General features: G+C 37.6%; 1 protein-coding gene across 8 annotated transcripts in view; it reads right to left on the bottom strand.

Moving 5' to 3' along the window:
• Nucleotides 1–22040, bottom strand: part of PATJ (PATJ crumbs cell polarity complex component) — a 337132-nt gene that overhangs the window by 217786 nt on the left and 97306 nt on the right. For all 8 annotated transcript variants that reach the window (XM_045547880.1, XM_045547882.1, XM_045547878.1 and 5 more), the window contains exons 19-22: nucleotides 19089–19205; nucleotides 16857–17252; nucleotides 10985–11102; nucleotides 4483–4648 (exon numbers count right to left, since the gene is read on the bottom strand). In XM_045547880.1, coding sequence (XP_045403836.1) covers nucleotides 4483–4648; nucleotides 10985–11102; nucleotides 16857–17252; nucleotides 19089–19205 — 797 coding nt within the window. The remainder of the gene's footprint in view (nucleotides 1–4482; nucleotides 4649–10984; nucleotides 11103–16856; nucleotides 17253–19088; nucleotides 19206–22040) is intronic.

Raw genomic sequence — 22040 nt, forward strand, 5'->3', positions numbered from 1 at the left:
ATCCTAGCACTCTGGGAGGCCGAGGCGGGTGGATCGTTTGAGCTCAGGAGTTCGACACCAGCCTGAGCAAGAGCGAGACCCCATCTCTACTAAAAAAATAGAAAGAAATTAGCTGGACAACTAAAAATATATAGAAAAAAATTAGCCGGGCATGGTGGCACATGCCTGTGCTCCCAGCTACTCGGGAGGCTGAGGCAGGAGGATCACTTAAGCCCAGGAGTTTGAGGTTGCTGTGAGCTAGGCTGATGCCACGGCACTCACTCTAGCCCGGGCAACAGAGTGAGACTCTGTCTCACAAAAAAAAAAACAAAAAACTACCATCTTTTTGAGTGCTTTAATAAACTCAGCAATAATGGATACCACCCTGGGCACACGTCAGGGCCTATGAACCTATCAGTGTCCCTGCCACCCCCATCCCTGTCAACCTTTTATTAAACATTCACTGTGGGCCAGGCATTATATTCAGCCTCCTATATGTATTGTTTTTCAACTTTATTGACATATACTTAAATAAAATTGTATAAATCCTTTATATGTGTTCTTATTAAACCTGTAGAACTACCTACTTTACAGGTCAGGAAATACAGGTAGTACAAGGGAACCCCTTTCAGGGTCATATAGCTATAAACAACAGGGGACAGACTTGAACAGCCCCCACAATAGATCCAGACTGCAGATCTCCTATGAGTCTGAGAAAAACCCATGTCCCCACTAGGGGCACCCAGATGATAACAGAGATGAAGAAGAAAAAGACTGAAACATGTGAGTTCTGAAGATACAATCTCCAGTGACCTTAGGAAGAGAGAAGGAGACAGTAGAGCCTTCTTTATCAGAGCTTTTGCTTTCTGCAGTTTCACTTTCCTCCGTTTTAGTTACCGGCAGCCAACCACAGTCCAAAAATATTAAATAAAGAATTCCAGAAATAAATAATTCATAAATTTTAAATTGTATGCCATTTTGAGTAACACGATGAAGGCTCTCACCATCCAGCCCCAGACATGAATCACCCCTTTGACTAGAGTATCCAGGCTATGTATGCTGCCCACCCACGAGTCACTTGGTAGATGTCTCGGTCATCAGATCCACTGTCCAGGTATCATTCTATTTTATTGTAAGGTATTCTTGTTAATCTCTTACTGTGCCTAATTTATAAAATTAAACTTTATCATAGGTATGTATGTATTTATAGGAAAAAAACATAGTATACATAGGGCTTGGTACTATCAGTGGTTACAGGTATCAACTGGGGGTCTTAGAACACATGTCCTGAGAATAAGGGGTGCCAGTGTACTCTGAACAAGAGCACCCGGATTCCTTCCACAGTATCATACTCTGCCTGCCCACAGTCCCCTTTCTAGAGATCTCTGCTTTCAAGGTGTATCTGAACTCTTAATACTAGTCCTGTCTCAAAGGTAAGGAGAAGTTGGTGCAAAAGCACAGGGCAAACACCACAGCCATTAAATACCTACCCCTGGTACATATACACACACACTTCTGCTGCGTCCTATACAAAAATCAACGCAAAGAAGAAACTCTAAAATACTATTTGGCACTTCACGACACCCTGATTATCTGAAAGACTATCGTCTAAAGGAATCTATGCATTACTCAGGAAGGCTCCCAAGTGATAATAAATATTCACCTATGAACCTAACTCTATGGGGCATACCCTTAAAGATAAAAATGGGTAATATGATTTACAAGAACTCTTCTGGAACCTGCTAAGATTTAAATATAACCTAAAACTCCGACAGCCAGCCAAAAAACCAACTTCCAACTGCAAGACCTATCTCCTGGACCTAGGACAAAGGTTAGGCTGGAGTCCTTAAATGCCTGTGCCTGCATAAGAAAGCAAGCTTGTCAAAGTACATGCTTTGGAAAAGCAATGAATAAGAATAAAGCATATCTTCCCCCTCAGAAGCTGGAATCAAACTGAGTAAGACACAAATCATGTTCCACTTCCACGTCTGTGCAAGGAAGGAGGGGTGGGTTTGGAAATCTGTTTAGATCTTTTCTAATTCTACAGTTACAATTCTACAGGTTAGAGAAGAAGCCCCATTTCTGAATTCTTTTGCCAGATTCAACTATTAACACTAAGCACAAGTGCAATTTGAAAAACAAAGGTGTCTTATTTGAAACATAATTTTACTATATAAAAAGTCATAAAATATGTTCCTAACTCTCCCACTTCCAGGCATGTCTCCTAAGGAAACGAATCCATTGCTTTATATATCACTGTGTGCTCCTCCAGGGACCACACTGGGTCTGGCAGCACCTTGCCTCTGCTGGTCTGGTTCTGCTGAGCGGAAGAGCAGTTGGGCCTGACTGTCCTTTCCTTTTATTTGGAGACGTGCTATACAGAAGCACAGAGAACAACTTTTTATGCAGTTTCTATCTAACACTCTGGGTAAAGGTCACAGGTTGCAGAACAGAGAAATGCACATCATCAAAGTCTAAAACACTCATATGTCAACACAAAAATCATTCTTCGATTAAGGTTTTAATAAAAACATTTAAAGCCAATTAATCCCACGCTGTCTTTCATCTTTGTTTTGTTTTGCCAAGACCTCCAACTCCTTTGTGCACTTTCTTGTCTCCTGTGCTCCCGTGCCACGCCTCCCTGAACCTTCCTTCAGATGTGCCTCCCTTGTCATACCCCACCCCAAGGCCTACCCTGCCCCACCATCCATCACACTCCACGGAATCTGCATGAACTGTAAGCAAAGCAAGCCACACCCTGACCTCTTCACTCAATGTTCTCAGAACTTCGCCTGCAACAGCTCTGGTTCTCTGCCAAGGATACCACACTCAAGTGGGTGATGCTCGCTCTCTCACTCCCTAGGAAGTTAGAAAAAGAGGGCAAATATTTTTCTAAACTCCTCCCCACCACTAAGCCATTATTCTCCTACTATTATTTCAAAAGCTATTCTCTACTCCAATACCTCTCCTTGTAATGCCGACTTTACTAGCACTTCATTATTCTTAGTGAATAATGACAGGGAAAAAAAAAACAAAAACAAAAAAACCATGGTCATTGGACAAGAATCCCTTTGGATTCCTGCTCCAAGCTACAAAAAGTACCTGCATTTGTACCTTCCTTTCGTTCATGGCACCTGTCTCGGTGCAGGAGGTGAGCTTCTTCCTATCAAACTATCAAAGTTTTCTCTCTCCAGGTGTGTAATGTCCTCCTCTCCCTCCACCATCTCCAGGGACTATGTTGAATCACCTCTTTTCTTACATCTACATATTCCTTTTCTGGATCTTTCCCACAAGCAAATAAAATTCTCTCAATTTATATATGTGTATGATATATATGTATATAAATGTAGTAATATATTATATATGTGTATATATATGTGTGTGCATATATACACATTTAGTTATATATATATATATAAAATTCTCCTCTTGCTTGATCCATTAATATCCTCTAGTTATCTACATAACATGCATTCTATCTGCCTCTTTTCATGATCAGGATTCTCAAAACGTTAGTTGGTTCTTACGATGCCCAATTTTTGACCTTGTGTTCAATTCTCAACCCACTACTCTCTGATTCCACTCTACTGAAATTCCTCTATGCTTACCATGGCATCCATGTGGCTCCAAGCCCCAGGAACACGTCTCTGTCTTATTTACCTTGACCTTGTGACCACACTCTGTGATGACCCTTTTGTTACAATGCTCTCTTCCTTTGGTTTCTATGTCAACCTCTAGCTCATCAATTTCCTTCTACACTTTTTGTTCATTCCACCTCACTCTTTTCTTCCTCCCTTTGTGCCTTAAATATTGCTGCTTTACAGGATTCCAGTCTTGGCCTTATGCTCTTCTTATTGTTTGAGCTTCCCTTGGATGACCATTCAAATTCAAGAGTTTCCCCTACATTTGATCTTGTTCCGAATGATCCACACAAGGACAGACCTCAACAATTTTCCCCAGATTTATGTATCTAATTGATTCTACTTAATTTTGTTGTTATCCTATCAATACCTTAACTATCAACATGTTCTAAACTGAACTCATCATTTTCCCTTCCAACCTGTTCATGCTCCTATAACATCATGTTGAAGAATTAATGTCCCACTATCCATCTAGTTTCCTAGTCCAGAAACACAAGTCATCCTCAACTACCCCACTACTCCCAACACGTAACAAGTCACCAATTCCTACAGATTCTCTAACTCTTAAATCCATCCCCTTCTTAATTTGTACTCAAGTGTATTCACTTGAGTTGTTAAACTCTGAATTAATCGCCTATTCTCTAAGCAAATATCCTATGTAATCATTTCGTACAATACAAAATCGTAGATATGTCATAATCTTATGTATGTGAAATTCTCATAGTACTTGTCAAATACAGATATTATTCACAATATTTTTCTGTATTTTCTAAATGTTCCACCAAAGTCATGCATTTTTTAGAAGAAAAAAGTCCCCCCAAATCTATTTATAATGTGAAAACAAAGACAAATGATATCATACCATGCACTGGTGGCATATCTAGAAGACAGCATCCCTGTGTATGCTGAGGTCTTTGAAACAACTCGCGTCCTGGGGAGCTGATATAAAGGCAAGTCTTGCTCCCTTTTTTGAGTCACAGCAGGAAGGTCCAGCAAGCTAGGACCCTGGACATCATTTGGAATCGTGCCTGAAAAGCAAATCCAGATGACAGTGAACACAAGACGCATTCATTCATCCTTCAGTCATTCAGTGAATAGGTATGGGCACCCACTATGGGCAGGCCCTCTTCCAGGTAGGAGATTCACAATATTAAGTAAATAGCTAAAATAGTTAATATGTCAGATAATGATAAGTACTATGGTGAAAAAAAAAATGAAGAGGAAGAGGGATTGTTCAGTACTAGAGGGTTACAATTTTAAGTATGACCTCACTGAAATGACATTTTAGCAATATTAATATTACTAAAAATCTAACCTTATATCAGATTTTCCCTTATCAACCTGGGCTGTCCCAATTATAGGAATTCTGACATTTCACTGATTTAAAAAAATAATTCCACAGGATAACAAATAACTTTGTAAATTTCAGAATTTTTTTACATTTGTTACCTCATTTAATTCTCACATCAAACTATGATTTAGAAAGAAAAGATACCATCAACCATATTTTACAGACAAGGAAACTCAGGTTAAGGAATTTTGCCAATTTTTACCCAGCAAGTAAAGGATACAGATTGCCATAATTTACTTAAATATTTATAATAAATTTTCTGCCAAACACTTATTAATTTTGATTTCTACATGGGGGGGGTGGTTCATATAAGAAGCCTGAGAAGTATGAGGGGGAAATCTTTGGACTTCTTACATTTGTCCCTAGGTTTAGGTGGTATATTACAGAATAATTGTATTCATACAAAAATTAGAGAAGCTAGTATTTTCTCCTTACATTTGCCCAAATAAACTATAGGGAGCTCCTGTAGTCTCACCACAATCGATCCTGTGTTGATACCTACTATATATAGTAAGCACAGTATAACTACCCTATATAGAAAGGTGTGTTGGCCCATGTATATTATCTATACATACCCTCACACATACATCTACCTAAAGCTAATGCATAAGGTACAAAACATGCAGAGAAGGAGTTAGGCTGTACTATAATGGTTTTATTGTTTAAAAAAAGAGAGGATCTGGGGATGAAAGAGAAAGCTGAGAGGAGTCAATTATGAGTGCAGGCAGGTAGTTTTTTATACGACTAGAAAAAATTTGGAAAGCTATAAGCCAAGTCATGATTACCTCTGCAGACAACTTTTATTTCTTTTTGCTTATCTGCATTATCTTTTTTTGGCAGGTAGACAGGGTATCACCTGATCTTGGGTCACTGCAGCCTCCAACTCCTGGGATCAAGCGATCCTCCCACCTTAGCCTCCTGAGTAGCTGGGACTACAGGCACTTGCCACCATGCCCAGCTAAATTTTCTTATTTTTTACGGAGATGAAGGCTCACTATGTTGCCCAGGCTTATCTTGAACTTTCAGCCTCAAGTGATCCTCCTGCCTCCCAAAGTGCTGGGATTGTAGGCATGAACCACTACACTGGGCCTGTCTGCATTATCTTATTTATCCTCCACAAACACACCTAATTGTTTTTTCTCACACTGCCAAGCATACTATATCTCCTCAAGAGCTTTCCATTTATCGTTGTCTCAGTAGAGGGCTCCTACTTTATTCAATTCTCACTCAAATGCCATCCCACTAAAATAGCCAGCCAGACCACTCCATAGAAAATAGCAGCCCCCCCAAACACTCCCTATCCTTTTACACTGCTTTATTTTCCATCATGCCCCCTACCACATTACACATTAATTTGTTACTGTCTGTCTCAGCCAACTATGGTGCAGGCACCACAAGGGCAATGTATTTCTTTGAAAACTATGTTCTTGGAAGAAAGAAATTTTAAAATTATCACAAATTTTGTGATTAAAACATGATTGAAATGTAAAATGTAAAATGATGAAATACTATTATATAGCGTTCAGTGGTAATAAATAACATAACTTTTATCCAAATTATAAGAAATAAAATGTGTATGCTTATCAAGATTGTGGACATCTATTTTTTTGGTTTGTATCCCTTTTTGTGGATTTTTAACAACATCTGGCAGAACCTAAGCTAGGAAATGTAACAAAGTAAAATTTCTAACGTAGTTTCTATACTTTGTTTTATTTCCTATCAAACAAACGTGAGAAGACACAAAATCTTAAGTATTTTACTTCTGTGGCTAATGGGGAAAGAAGTCAATGCTACAAAATATACCTTTGAGTGTATCCAACATTAATATTGGTGTTCTTCTTTCCTGTATTCACAAATCCACTTAACAAATGTTTGTGGAACACCTGCTACTTGCCAGGAACCATTCTAGGAATTAGAGATAGCTAAGTGTACAAAACTGACAAAATTCCTACTCTTGGGAGTTAACATTCTAGTAGGGAGAGACACAGAATGAACACACAGCATGATTTCCTCAGGACATGGTAAGTTTCAAGAAGGAAAATAAAGCCACAGATGGGAAAAGAAAGAAATGGTTATTTTAGATGAGTAGTCAGGGACCTGGATGGTAATAGGGAATTAGTCCCATAAAAATCTACAAGGAGAGTATTCTAGGTAGAGGTAACAGTGTGAGGAAGAGACCTGATTTGAAAAAGATGGAACTTTACCAATATTTTGATTTGCCACCACAAAATAGCTCTGTTCCTTAGCAATATACTAAGCATAAGAATGGGACCCAGAAGTAGTTGGGCTTCAGAAATAAGAAAAACTCTAAAATCTAAAGTCCTGTGAATGTTACTTGTCATTCTCACCATATCAGAGAATTCTGTGATGATAGAAAACCAAATTACAAACAACATCTTTCCCATCTTATAATTGGGCAGTTAGGTTTTAGGAACAAATAGTAAGCCTTCACACTTTTCTTCTTTTTAAATATTTTATCTATTTGATGGAGGCCTTTATTCTGGATTATCAGGGTTTCTTTGGATCTCAGCTCTGAAATACAACATATTGAAAATCCCTCCCAATTTACTGGAATGTGCAAATTTATCCAACATGCCATCTATGTCATTTTCTCATTTACTGCAAAAAATAACTAGGGTAGACTGTAGAGCCCTGTGGCAAATGGCTAGAGACCTGTACCCAGGCCAGCATAGATCCATGTCTTGCAGGGCACACCTCAGCAATCCAATATAAATTCTTTCTTATCATGTTTCTAAGAGTATGATGAATTGTTCATCAAATGTCTTCCTTAAATCCATACATTTATAGTAATTACTGGGACGTTGGCTTATCAAAAAGTCAGAAATGATCTCTGACTAAGCAATATAGATACTCTTCTAAAACTTTTCCTGTAAGTATCAGCTAACTCTTTCCATTTCTCCATCCTGAACAAATTTTCTAGTAAACTCACTACCACTGCTTTTTATCCCATTTAGAAACTTTAGAATAAGAGTCTAATCAGCTGGCAAGGCAGCAGAGATGGGATGAAAATAATTATCATGCTCAGGTGGGATTAAAGAAAATCTCAGTTGTTTTTCCCCCCTCCTCATATCCCCTTCACTCCCATGCACTGGGGCCCCTATTCCTACAAGACAGTAAAAACAATGCCCCACAGTTCTAGTTTTGCCTATGTCTGCCTCCTCCCCACTGAGGAGGAAGGACCAGGGGTGGGACCAGGACTCGGGCAGGAATGGTCTAAAACCAGAGTTTTCAGAACAGGGAACTGGCTCGATTTGCAGAGCTATTTCCCATCCAGCTTGTTAAATTACACCACTGGGGTGCATGGTTGCTGCAGTTTGTTTAAAACTTTTCATTACCTGCTCCACACAAAGGCTGCCTGTGCCCTTTGCCCAACTGCCTCCTCCATGGACCCTGTCGGTGCACAGGCACACATTTCCACCTCTCCCGGTGCTTGGCACAGTTACACTTTACAGAGCTGTTCACCTAGTGCACCGTAGCACCTAGGAGCCCATAAAACAAATCGCGTCCTCGAGGGCCTCCACAGTTGTTAGGTAATGGCCACAACAGGGGCACAGAGGTTAGAAAAACAGGGAAGTTAGAAAAAATGCTCCTGGATAAAGGGAAATAAATGCCTACAGGAAAGGAATGGGGGTACTTTTCAAAAGGTTTATACTTCGTGAGGTGCAAGAATAGAATGAGAAAATAAAGGCAAGAAGAATCCAAGCAGAAAGGAGATCGGGTTATTGTACAACAGAGCACCTGAAAAAACAAAAGTAAAGAGCTGATACAATGTTGAGTAACCACATGTGAGCAGCATATCACTTTCTCATTCAGCAAATATTTCTTGAGCACCTACTACGGTAACATAAGCAGACACAACCCTTGCCCCCTTGAAGCTTTGTGTATAGTAGGAGACATGCCTGCATATGAGTATGTGCACTGACTCTTAGGAGCAATGACAAATTCATCCAGGCTTCGCTGCAGGCACACTCCAGGGAAGGGCAGTCAGAGACTGAGAAGCAGAACTACTTTCTTTCTGAAATCTTCTGAAATCTTGTAACACTAAATGCACTACTCATTTGGAATCTATCTTGTATGCCGTACGTTATTAATTGTACTAATTTATAGGTTTAGCTTCATAGTCCATGAAGAGTATAAACTCCTTAAAGATACACACCTGCAATTCTAGCACTTTGGGAGGACGCAGGAGGATCACTTGAAGCCACGAGTTTGAGACCAGACTGAGCAACATAGTGAGACCCTATCTCTACAAACAATAGAAAAATTAGCTGGGTGTGGTAGCATGCACCTGTAGTCCCAGCTATTCGGGAGGCTGAGACAGGAAGATTGCTTGAGTCCAGGTGTTTGAGGTTGCAGTGAGCTATGATGACACCACTACATTCTACCCAGGGCAATACAGTGAGACCCTGTCTCAAAAAAACAAAAATAAAAACCCCATAATTTTGGATTAACCAAAGGCTCAAGAATAGCCCTTTATACACAGGTTCTCCAAAATGATTTTTGAATTAATTCTTCTATAGATAAATCCAAAATTATCTGTTACTCTACTGCCCCTCGCCCCACACAGCCCCCACTCCATGTATCTCGTCTATTCCTTTCAATCGTGATAGTATAAAGCAGTCGTTTTCAACCAGCAGCAGCGCTCTCCTCCCCCACCCCCCAGGGACATTTGACAACGTTTGGAGACATTTTTATTTTTGTCATGACTGGCAGAGAGTGTACCACTGGCAGCTTGGCTTAGAGGCCAGGGAAGGTGCTACGCATCCTACGACGCACAGGGCACCCCACCCCCACCACAAAGAATTATCTGGTTCAAAGCAGTGCTGAGACTGCTATAAAGTATAAATGGTAATGGAAGAGATATGGTCTATTCATTCATTTATTCATTTATTTGTGCCATAAATCTTCTCCAAATACATTTAGTAGTCAGAGAACTATAGAAATGTGGTGAATTTTTAAAAGCAGTATACCTGGAAAGTTTTGTGGGGGGAAAAGTCTCATTTTTCTCCTAGTCATGACCTTGACAACTTGGATAGATTCATCTAATCTTAAATATTCAAAATTAACTATCCATAAAAAAAAAAATTAACTATCCGTGCTCTGTTTTGACCCACGGGGAACTGTATGTTATCATCTCAGAGATGCCTTCAATCTTTACCATTAAGGATTCCATTCTTCAGAATTTTACTTAACAGAATCCTGATCTCATATAAAACTGCTCCATCACTCTCTACAGCCCTCTTTCCCTTTACAACGTATTACCACTCAACACGAGAAAAGCCCACAGAGAGAGACTTTTTCTATAAGTAGTCCTAACAGGTAAAAGACAGCATAAATCCTCTGCAACGGCTCTATAAATCCCAGGGCTATGAAAAAATTTAACGGTCTCACCAAGGGATGTCAACATTACAATGACATTCGATATTCTAGTGTCAAAGGAAGAAAAATTCTTTTTTAAAGTCAAGTTTTCAAAAGTATATAAGAATTGATATTGGAGGAGACAGGGAGAGGCACTATACTTTTAGAATTCTTTAATGGAAACTAAGTTATTAATGTACTAAAATTGACTGTAATATATGGCTATAAAAATGTTTCATAAATGTTTAAAATATGCCTCTCTTTATTAATATTTAACAGGCCCACTCATGAGCTAACAATATCACTTAAGAGCATCAGAGATTTTAATATATATTAGTAGAGACTTATTTCAGATTCAGTGTAAGGTACTAGTTTGAGTTTCAATCTGCACTGCTAATAAAAAGCAACACGAAGCAGAGAAAACGTAGCCCTCTTGGAATGTAGAACCTAAGTTAAAATATGAGCCATGTTTATTCTTTCAGGTATTATGAAACAAATTAATGAATAAGCCAGATTTAAGTGTAAAACATCATAATGAATAAAAATGTGCCAGTAAATTCATTGTATACAAACATAAAACTGAAAGACTGAAAAATAATGTAATTTGTGTTTATGAGAAACAAAAGCCACCAACCTAAATCCAGACTGCTTTTTGCCAACGAATTAAGATTTTCCAGATCATCAAATCTGCCTTGTTGACTGTTTCCTTCAGTCGATGGTACGGATGGTAGAGAATCCATGCCAAAGTTTTCCTTCATGAGAGGAAGAAAAACAGAAATGCATTAGTACTTTATGAAAAAATGTGGAACACTGTAATGTTGTTCAAACCAGATAATGACAGTGGAAAACTGGCCCTGCAAACAGGCTTACTCTAGTAATGGTTTAGTGCTAAGCAGTAACAAATGCTGTAACTTAATATTTGCTAGAGTACAGGCTAGTAAAACCTGTTTTATCCAAACACTCAATTTTTAACAAAAATTTCATTTTACAAACATTAATAAATGGATTTAAATTAATATTTACCAAAGTAGAAGAATAAAAGATCTATCAAGGCAAGGTTGATTGTTGACATAAATAACCTCCTGGATCATGTTGCTGATGTCCACAATTTAAATAGCTTCATTACTGATCCCAAAAGACATGGTGAATTTTCATATCTCTAAGCCTTTGCTCTGCCCTCCCTCGCACTCTTACCTGCCTGGTAAATACCTCATAACCCAAACCTGAAACCTACAGATAAGTGCCATAGAGAACTTACTGCACTTTCCTTTTATACATATCTTTTATGGTTTTCCAAAGTAACAAACTTCCAGAATGCTGAAATATTTGTGTCTTCCCCCTCAAAATCAATATGGTGAAATCTTAACCCCCAAGGTGAAGGTATTAAGAGCTGGCCTTTTTGTGCAGTGATTAGGTCATAGGGGTGGAGTCCTCACGAATGGGATTACTGCCCTTATGAAACAGGTCCAAGGGAGCTCATTCTACTCTTGTACCGTGTGAGGACCCAGCTAGAGGGTGCCATTTACAAACCAGAAAGGGGGCCCCCATCAGACACTGACTCTGCCTGCACCTTGATCTTGGACTTCCCAGCCTCAAGAACTGTGAGAAACAAATTTTTGTTGTTTATAAAGCTACCCAGAGTTAATGGTATTTTGTTATAGCAGCCCAAATAGACTAAGAAAGAGAACGTATAATTTTCACTTAAGTATCTTATTATGATATTTTTAAAAATTGTATATAATTGTAAATTGTAAGCATAAATTTAAATGAGCATTTTATAGCCACCACAGGAATATACCTTAATTAATCTAAGGTGAATAACAGTATGTTATGTTACACTTTATTGTTGGAAATTTTGGTTTTTCAAAATAAAAATGTGAAATATATCTTTTACAATGGCCCACTTTTTTTGGTAGTTACATTGCTTAGACTTGAATGATAAGAGAAGGATCTCTCATAAACTGGTATACCAAATGCTGCTAGCTTTTCCCAAACAGATTATGAATACAGATTAAGTATATATCAGATACCTAGTGGCACCTAAAGGACATAGAATTCAACTCAAATATTTAATAGGAGTAAGAAAGGACATCTACTACTTAGTTGGCTAGAATAAAATAAGCAAGAAGAACTTCTTAGAGAAGGGAGTAAGGAGGAGACGGCAGGCACTGAGCACTCAAAAAGAAGAAATTTTACAATAATTTTGAACCATTTGGACATGTTTTAAAAAAGTTAATGGCAATTATGTTAAAAGTAACTGAAGGATAAAAGAACTGATACCCCAATCTGGGATTTCAGTATAGTGAGTATGAGAGGCTGGAACTTTAGAAAAATGAATTGCTGTTTTTTTTCTAAAAACAGAAGAAAAGAAGAACATACACTTTTTCTCAGGAAGATAACCCTCAGTCAAAAAGAACCAAATCTTTAAACAATGGACAAAGAGGCTGGGCACACTGGCTCAGGCCTGTAATTCCAGCACTTTGGGAGGTGGAGGCAGGAAGATGGCTTGAGACCAGGAGTTCAAGATCAGCCTGGGCAATATAGCAAGACTATGAAAAGATAAAAAAAAAAAAAAACAGCTGGGCCTGGTCGCGCATGCCTATAGTCCCAGCTGCTCAGGAGGCTGAAGCAGGAGGATCATTTGAGCCGAGGAGTTTGAGGTTGCAGGGAGCTATGATGACTCTAGCCTGGGCAACAGAGGGAGACCCTGTCTCAAACAAAACAAAAACAATGGACAAAGAACTTGAATAGACACTCCTAGAAAGAATATAAAAAGATGGCCAATAAGCGCTTGAAGGGCTGTTCAACATCACTAATTATTAGGGACATGTCAATTAAAACACAAAGACATGGCCGGGCGCGGTGGCTCACGCCTGTAATCCTAGCACTCTGGGAGGCCGAGGCGGGCGGATCATTGGAGCTCAGGAGTTCGAGACCAGCCTGAGCAAGAGCAAGACCCTGTCTCTACTAAAAATAGAAAGAAATTATCTGGACAACTAAAAATATATATAGAAAAACTTAGCTGGGCATGGTGGTGCATGCCTGTAGTCCCAGCTACTCGGGAGGCTGAGGCAGAAGGATCGCTTGAGCCCAGGAGTTTGAGGTTGCTGTGAGCTAGGCTGATGCCACGGCACTCACTCTAGCCCGGGCAACAGAGTGAGACTCTGTCTCAAAAATAAATGAATGAATGAATGAATGAATAAATAAATAAATAAATAAATAAAATAAAATAAAATAAAATAAAACACAAGGACATAAAAAACAAACACAAACACAAAAAAAGCCAGCAAACAACAAGTGTTAGAATGTGGAGAAATTGGAAACCTTGTGCATTGTGGAAAATAGTATGGTGTTCCTCAAAAATTAAATATAGAATTATCCTATAATCTATAATAGCAATTCCACTTCTGGGTACAGAAGCCTCTAACTTTAACCATTTAGTGCACTAGCTACTTCTTTTGTTGCATTCATATGCATACCAAAAAACCTTTAATGTCTTTTTCAGTTTAATTTGCACCCCTCCAAGTACAAACACAAGAAGGCAGAGGCAAAGTTTTGGGAACATTATTTCAGCCTTAAAAAGGGAGAAAATTCTGACACCTACCACAACCTTGAAGCTGATATGCTAAGTGAAATAAACAAGACACAAAAGAACAAATATTACATGATCCTATTTCTGTGAGGTGATTAGTGCAGTCTAATTCTTAAGAGACAAAAAATAAAATGATGGTTGGTTGCCAGGAGATGGGGGAGGAGAGAAAGAACAGTTATTATTTAATGGGTTTCAGTGTGGGAAGATAAAAAGTTCTAGAGATGGCTGGTGATGATGGTTCCACAATAATGTAAGTAATCAATGCTGCTGAGAACTGTATACCTAAAAATGTTTAAATGAATGGTAAATTGTGTGCTATATGTATCTTACCATAACTTAAAAACAAAAACAAAACAGGTCTGTAAACCTTCATGGTTTCACCCTTCAACTAAAATGGTGCATAAGGGTGGGAGAGAAAGATAAACTGCGAAGTAGGTAGGTACTATCTGCATTCCACAAAGATAGCTATATCTGCAACCCAAAATGGAGGTTATAACAAAGACAGAAATGATGATGTTCCTCTATCCTTCTGGAGGGCACCTCTAAATAGAAGAGTTTTGGGAATTACATGTTTGTAAGGCATTGACATGTGTTTTTAAAATCCTCTTAGGGATTGCAATATTAGGTAATATTATTAGATAACAAATTATCACAGGGCTCCATCAGTAATAACAGGTGGGCAAATAAAGATCTGAGCCCATTCTAATCATATGGCTGTAACTGTCATTAGTGTGGAAGGGAAGAAAAATGTCAATGCCCTAAGCAGGAACATATAATTATTTAAAGAAAATAAAATACCGTTTACGTAAGATACATTGGGGCTGAAAACCTTAATGCTAGTTTGGGGAGCTTACAGAGGTTACCTCTAACTTTAAATTAAATAATTAAATGTGTGAATAGGCAAAAAACTTTAACATTTTACAGGTTTTTAAAATACAAATGTTTAAACTTATAAAGTAAATATTATGAATATACATTTGACCTTTTCCTCTATAGCCTTAAACGTGTATATATTAAAATGGACCCATATTTCAGGCTGCTTTTTACTTGGGTAAATAGAAAATTTTTTTACAGAAGAAAATAGCCACGTCAAGTGACTATGGCTGAATCAATGGGAAATAAAAAAAGGGAAGCTAGGAAACGTAACACAGATTTAGTAATTAGGATACATGTCCTTCAAATTGTAAGCACTGACAGTTGTTTTAAACAAGCCTTTCAAAGATCACTTTAACAAATAATAGAGTAAGTGGTTACATTGTTAAGAGCATCAATAAGCTTATAAGAGGGCTTTTAAAAAAAAACCCAATATTATGCAAATGAGTACTTGAGATAAGAATAAAATTTTGAGTGACAGCATGGATTTAAAAATTGCTGTATCTCAAACAACCTAGTTAGAAATGAAGATGATATATTTGGAAAGCTGTGTTAAATGATCAAAAAGTGATTCTAGTGACAATGTAGATACTGACATTAAATATGCATTGAAAGAATTTGAATAAAATTATATGATTAAATGTCAGAATAGGCAAAAATGTAACATTTTAGGAGGTTTTAAAATTGATTCTAAAATTGAATGTTTCATTAAACTTATAAAGTCAATATTATGAATATACATTTGACCATTTCATCTACAGCCTTAAATGTTTATAATATATCAAAATGGACTGATATTTCAGATTGCCCTTTATCTGGATAAACAGAAAATTTTCTTTTCATAGAGGAAAACAGCCATAACAAATATTTATGAGTATTCAATCATTTATAATTACAATTTGCTCTATAAAACTGAATACATATTCTGCTTGGGGTTGAGCACTTACAGATCACAGGAGAGGGACTGGCAAAGGTAGAAAGCACCGATGCCAATGGACACACTAGACAACTATATATCACCTCTCTCCACATCCAGGCAGCATTCATGCATTCCAAAAACACCTGTTCTTGGTGGACTGCCCAGGGCCCTCTATCAGGGGAGTCCTGCAGGGTCCCATAAATACAGCAGGCACAGCACCTTGCCTAGCAGAGGGACCACAAGCATATGCAGTAGAGAAAAGGCAGGAAATGTCTGAGGAAGACCAGGGAAGAAACCACCTGTACCTGCCACGTGAGAGAGCAACAGGAACACTGCCAGCCTCGGCGAGGGGAGCACCATCCCGCATCTGAACATACTGCTAAGTTGTGTTTTTAAAAAACATCCCTATACAGCAATCTTTTCATTTGCCTGAAAGTTAATTCAGGGCAGGAAATAAAGAAACAAAAACATTTTTAAAAGTTGCTAATGAAGGATTCCAGTTGGTGACTGGCTGACTATATAATCTTATAAAAAAATAAAGCTGATTAGTGATTTAATAGTACTGGCAAACCTATTAAAACATAATGCTTTCCTGTCATACTATCTATTTATAACTTTAAGATAATTTCTTAGAGATCAGTGCTTTCATATCATATGTAACACAGAGAACAAAGAACAATGTGGTCACCAAGACATAAACAACAACATATTTATGATCAATTTTGCCTTGATTTTCCCTGATAAACATGCCATGTGAGAAATATATAGCTGTGTTTCCCTGGAGAAATTAAAAAGAAATCACAAATGTTATTATAAAAGAACTCTTCCCTGAAATGAGAAACTTAGGAGAAAAACATCACTAAAAAGGCAAAGCAAAAAAATCACTACAGTAGCAAGGCAACTGCAGCTTATGGACTCCATGAGAAGTTGTGCAACACAGAAAAGACGAGCTTATACTTACAGCTAAACATGGTATGGTACATCTTGCAAACAACACTTAATTATAAAAAGGCCCATTAAATTTTGTTCAGTATTTGTTTTTTTAAAGTTGCATGAGTTAGAGACAGGACTAGCCAAAGAGAGCAGGGGGGAAGATGTGCAGTATCCGCTCTAATCCCTTACCATGTTTTCAGGGCAATACCCATACTGCTGCGTCTCCTGGGAATACATACTCCTCATAGATCTTGCTTCTGGAGACCCAAGGGGTTCACTGTCATGTAACCACTGTGTAGCAAAGTGAAATTCCTTCATGGAGGGCACAGGAGGGGCCTCTTGAATGTGTGACGAGGGATACAAGTCCATGGACTGAAAGTGATCTTGATACAGCTCATATTCTTCATCAACAAGCATTTCCCTTTCTTCACCCATCTCCTGCAATCTAGGAGTCAGAAATTCATGCATCTCCCAGGCCTCCTTGCTGTTGTCTATCTCTTTTTGTTGGGACTGAAAAGCCTTTCCCAAATCTAGAAACGGTTCATCTACAAGGTCTTCTTTAAAATGTGGTTCATCTCTAAATCCCTGTAAATAAAAGTTGCAAAAAAATGTCATACGCATGAACTGGAAAATTAAAATGCTGACATTACGGCAATGTACCACCTTGTATGCCAATGCACAGCTAACACGCACAGCTCTCCATCGCAGACAAGGAGAAACACAAGCTCACTCCCACACAATCCTCAACCCAGAAAGGGACAAGCAGGAAAATAAGAGGCAGAAATCTGCCTGTGGCAAGGTGAATGATTCTTCTAAAAGGTTCATTATACATTAACTACCTGGAAATTCTCCATCAGAAATAGGAATTTTGTTAAACCATTACACTAAATATTTAACCCATGCACCTAATATAAAAAACAGTACATAAATACAGATTCATTTCATACTATTACTTAAGAAAGCAAAGATTGAAAAGGTCAGAATTTTCAAGCTTAAGTAACTCTAAAGAAATTATGGCTATTAAAATGTTCAAAAACCATTCTCTATAGACTAAACATAAGGTGAGTTATGTCTAACTACCTTGAGTATGACTTTTATAATATAATAAATAATAGAAGTGTATTTTTTTCAACTGTATTGAAAATACAATATACTTTTAAATTAATTTATATTTCACTAATCAGAATAGCTAGGACATGCCACTGAAACTAAACGTGCAGAAAGTTCTTGGGTCCTTGGCTAAAGCCTGATAAGTATATGGATTTGCTAAGCCTTTGGCCTAACCCTGGGAAACCTCTGGGTGCTGGACACAACGCAGCCCAATTCCTTCTGAGAGATCAGTGATATTTCCTATTTTAAGTCCTACTCATTATTACTATGTGTAAATTTCTTTTTTCTATTGCTTCTTCCTCACAACTAAACATCATTGTGGTGAAGCTTTTAAATTAATTTAGTATACCAAATATTATAACCTGGTTATTTCCCCCCAAAAAAATTGTGGTTAGAGAATATATTTGAACATATCACATAACAAAATTTTAATGAAAAATGTCTACACTAAAAAATATAATAGACGTTACAAGAACGGATATCAGCTTGAGACACTGTCAACATATTATACAAAGAATATCACGAGACAGTTGTTACTAAGTAAAGCAAAACCATACTCCAACTGCAAAGAACAACATAAGACAATTTCTTTTAAGAATGAAAAAGGAGGGGCTGGGTGCAGTGACTCACGCCTGTAATCCTAGCATTTTGGAAGGCCAAGACAGGAGGACCCTTTGAGGCCAGGAGCTCAAGACCAGCCTGAGCAGGAGCAAGACCCCATCCCTCCCAAAATAAAAAAAGTTAGTAGGGCCTTGTGGCGTGCACCTGTAATCCCAGCTACTTGGGAAGCTGAGGCAGGAGGATCGCTTTGGCCCAGGAGTTGAAGTTGCAGTGAGCTACGATGATGCCACCACATTCTTGCCAGGGTGACAGAGTGAGACCCTGTCTCAAAAAAAAAGGGCTAAAAAGGGAAAAGCTTCAAAATACATTTTGTATAATTAAAGCATAAAGTAGGGTTTGACTAAATAAGCCTTTTCTTCAGAAAGTATTCAATATGAAATTTTTTGGCATAGTTCCATTTTCTATAGCATTTTAAATGTAGGTCTATTTTCTAACCCCCTAAAACTTTAGGAATATATTAATTATATAAAGTATGTCTGTTCTTTGAAAAGCATTACATCTTGCCTGTGTCATTCAAAGATGCAATGTGATGTAGGAAGAAAAAGATTTCAGTTTAATTAAAAAAATAAAAGAGAGAGGAAGATTAATTTATATCTATTTAGCTAAGGGATGGGGAAAAGCTTTCGTCTTCTTTACAGAAACTGTAGCTCACAGCAAATCATTCAAATGGGAAATAAATTTACTAAATACCTTGGGTGCTTCAAGTATTAAAGATGAATTTATATCATGAATTGTTCCTGAAAGTTCAGTCTTATCTTCATTATTGCTTGAATGTAAAATATAACCACTTTCTTCTTTATCATTTTCCTGAAAATATAAGCCACGTTTATAACCAAGAAAATACTTTAGTCTCAAACTCTCTTCAGATTCTCATATTCCCATTAAGTGCAAGTACACAACAAAATTTATGCAGTGTTTCATTACAACAAACTTTAACAATTAAAAAGAAAGCCATATTCAGGTCAGAGCTTCTCAAATTTTTTTTAAAAGTATTCCTTAAAGAAAAATCACTTTCCTAGGAAAAGATCTTGTATATATAGTTATGTACCAGGTACAAATTTAAATCCTTTAAATACATTTATATATTAATTAATATATTAATATATACTCTAAGAAGTAGATGCTCTTATTAACCCTGTTTTACCAGTGACTAAAAGGGGACACAGTAATTTGCCCAATGTTACATGACTAGTCAGTTACACACCCGGAATCTGAATGCTGGCTGACTGGCTCTAGAGCCTATATTCTCAATTACCACACCATGCGAGCCCCATCTTGTAGGTGAGCAAGGGGGAAGCTGGTGAGGGTAAATAACTGGCCCAAGGACACAAAGCCTTGCAAACCACCGAATTAAGCAAAAACCCATAGCTGTCTGGCTCAAGAGTTCTGCCAGTTCTATCTTGTTAGTACTGAAAATATAACACAATTTTCAAAGTCATTTAAAGCCATTGCATTCATTTTTGGGGTCTCGTATATTTGAGGTAAGTTTGTAGAAAAGAGAAAATAAAGTATATTGGTGGTTAAGATGAAAATATATAACATCCAGTGAGGGCAAGATTTAAAAAAGAAAAAAAAAGAAAAAATATATGTAACATAAAATATATAGATATATAACATACTATATCTATATAAGAGTTAATAAAAATATTTTTGCTCTCTTAACTGTTATATATTCACAATCTTTCGGCCCCAACCTAACTTTGGATCTTCATATTCACATTCTCTATCCCCACTTCTGCTGTAGACTGAGAAAATACTGAGTAAACATTAATTGGATAAGTAACCACCAATTTTACAGAGAGAGAGAGAGAGAGAGAGAGAGAGAGAGAGAGAGAGAGAGAGACACTAGAGAAGATCTGTGCCTGGTTCCCCGAATCACTGTTTATATAGCTCATGAGGAGTTTTGCTAAAAGAACTCAGATGTTAAAGAAGGATTATTTAGTGGTTTAGTAAAAAAAAAAAAAAAAGTCTTGAAATTGACCTTTCTCTCAATTCCCTTACTGATCTTCCACTCTTAAGTATTCGGGCAGCCTTGGACGCACCGAGGGAAGCCTGGGCGAATGTTCCACCCACAATTATTATGTCTCAAAACACTTCCAGCGTAATGCTCCAGGGTCCTGAGACTTCTGCAGCTCTTCCTCCACCAGAAACAGCACAAAAACCCACACCCAGTTGGTACTGAGTCCCATTTTTTTACACTACCTGAGACTGCTTAAAAGTAAAGGTTGTGCTGTTTAAGTCTGATAGGACATAAACAGTTTGGGACTGCCCCATGCAGCCAACTAACCCGGCAAATAGTCATCAGGGAAAATCTAGACAAAGTTCTTGCTACAACCCAAAATACTAAGGAGATGAGATCCCATAAAGGTATTAATAGTTCTCACTCCTTAATTTATCCAAAAATCAAACCAAGCACCACATGTCATCTGTTAGCTATGGCAACATCCACATCAAATACACAGAAAGTCAAGAACTTGACTGAGATACGTATCTATTCCATTCTGAAACATCAATTCTCTGATAGGTGTGATACACAGGCATTTTTATGTGTAATACATGAAGAATAAAAAAGCAATACATGAAGACCACACTGAGGTTTCCTAATGCAAAAATGCTATGTGTAAAATAAGAATTTATTGGTATTTACCTATATATGAACATATCTATATCCATCTATATATGAACACTTGTAGTATGTTTTTCATATATTAAAATATTTAATATAATAAAAGAACTTTAGAGTTAAGAAATATCTTAGAAGTTCTCTGCTCTTGTCCAGTCTTTTCAGAAATGAAAAAAAATAGACTCAGAGAAGAAAAGTAGCATATCTATTGATCAAATTACTGGTACAATGCTTCTCACAGTGCAAAATTCTGCATCAGAATCACACAGGTAACCCACTGAAGGAGTATATTCCTGAATACCACATCAGAATTACTAAATCAGAATCTCAGGGAGTGGGACCTAGGAAACTGCATTTTAACCGTCTCGCAGGTGATTCTTATATATATTGCGTATCTATAGGGTTGAAATCCCTTGGGCTAACTCATAGGAAAGCCAGAAACAGAGTCCAGGTTTCTTGACACCAGATCAACAATCTATTACAACCAAGCTATCTGTGTAATCAGACACGCTACATATAAACTAAACAAGCGACAACATGATAAAACAGGAATACACGCACAGCATTGTGGCTAGAAGCACAGGGTTTGAAGGCACCCTGCTGAGTTCACATTACGATTCTGCCCCTTACTAGTTATATAACCTTAGATAAGTTACTCAATTCTCTGAGCCTTGGCCGATTTATCTGTAATGAGAGTAACAAGAGGACTACCTCTTAAAGTTGCTGTGAGGATTAAATTAGCTAATACACGTAAAGGACTTAAAAGAATGACTGACATTTATTAAGCGCTCAATAATACTTTAAAATTTGCTGAAAATTATCATCAAGTGTTTTCTTCATTGGGGACCTCAGCAATACCATGACTATAATACAGCTTCAAGTAACCTGGCCCAGTACATAAGATAAAACAATAAAATGACTTTAAGATGGCTTGACCGCATAGGGGTTCTAGATGCTAGGAGTTACAAGGTGCTTTGATGGTCAGAAAAGTGTATTAAAATCTCACTGTCATATGGTGA

This window comes from Lemur catta, chromosome 3 (assembly GCF_020740605.2).
Source record: "Lemur catta isolate mLemCat1 chromosome 3, mLemCat1.pri, whole genome shotgun sequence".
NCBI classification, from domain to species: domain Eukaryota; kingdom Metazoa; phylum Chordata; class Mammalia; order Primates; family Lemuridae; genus Lemur; species Lemur catta.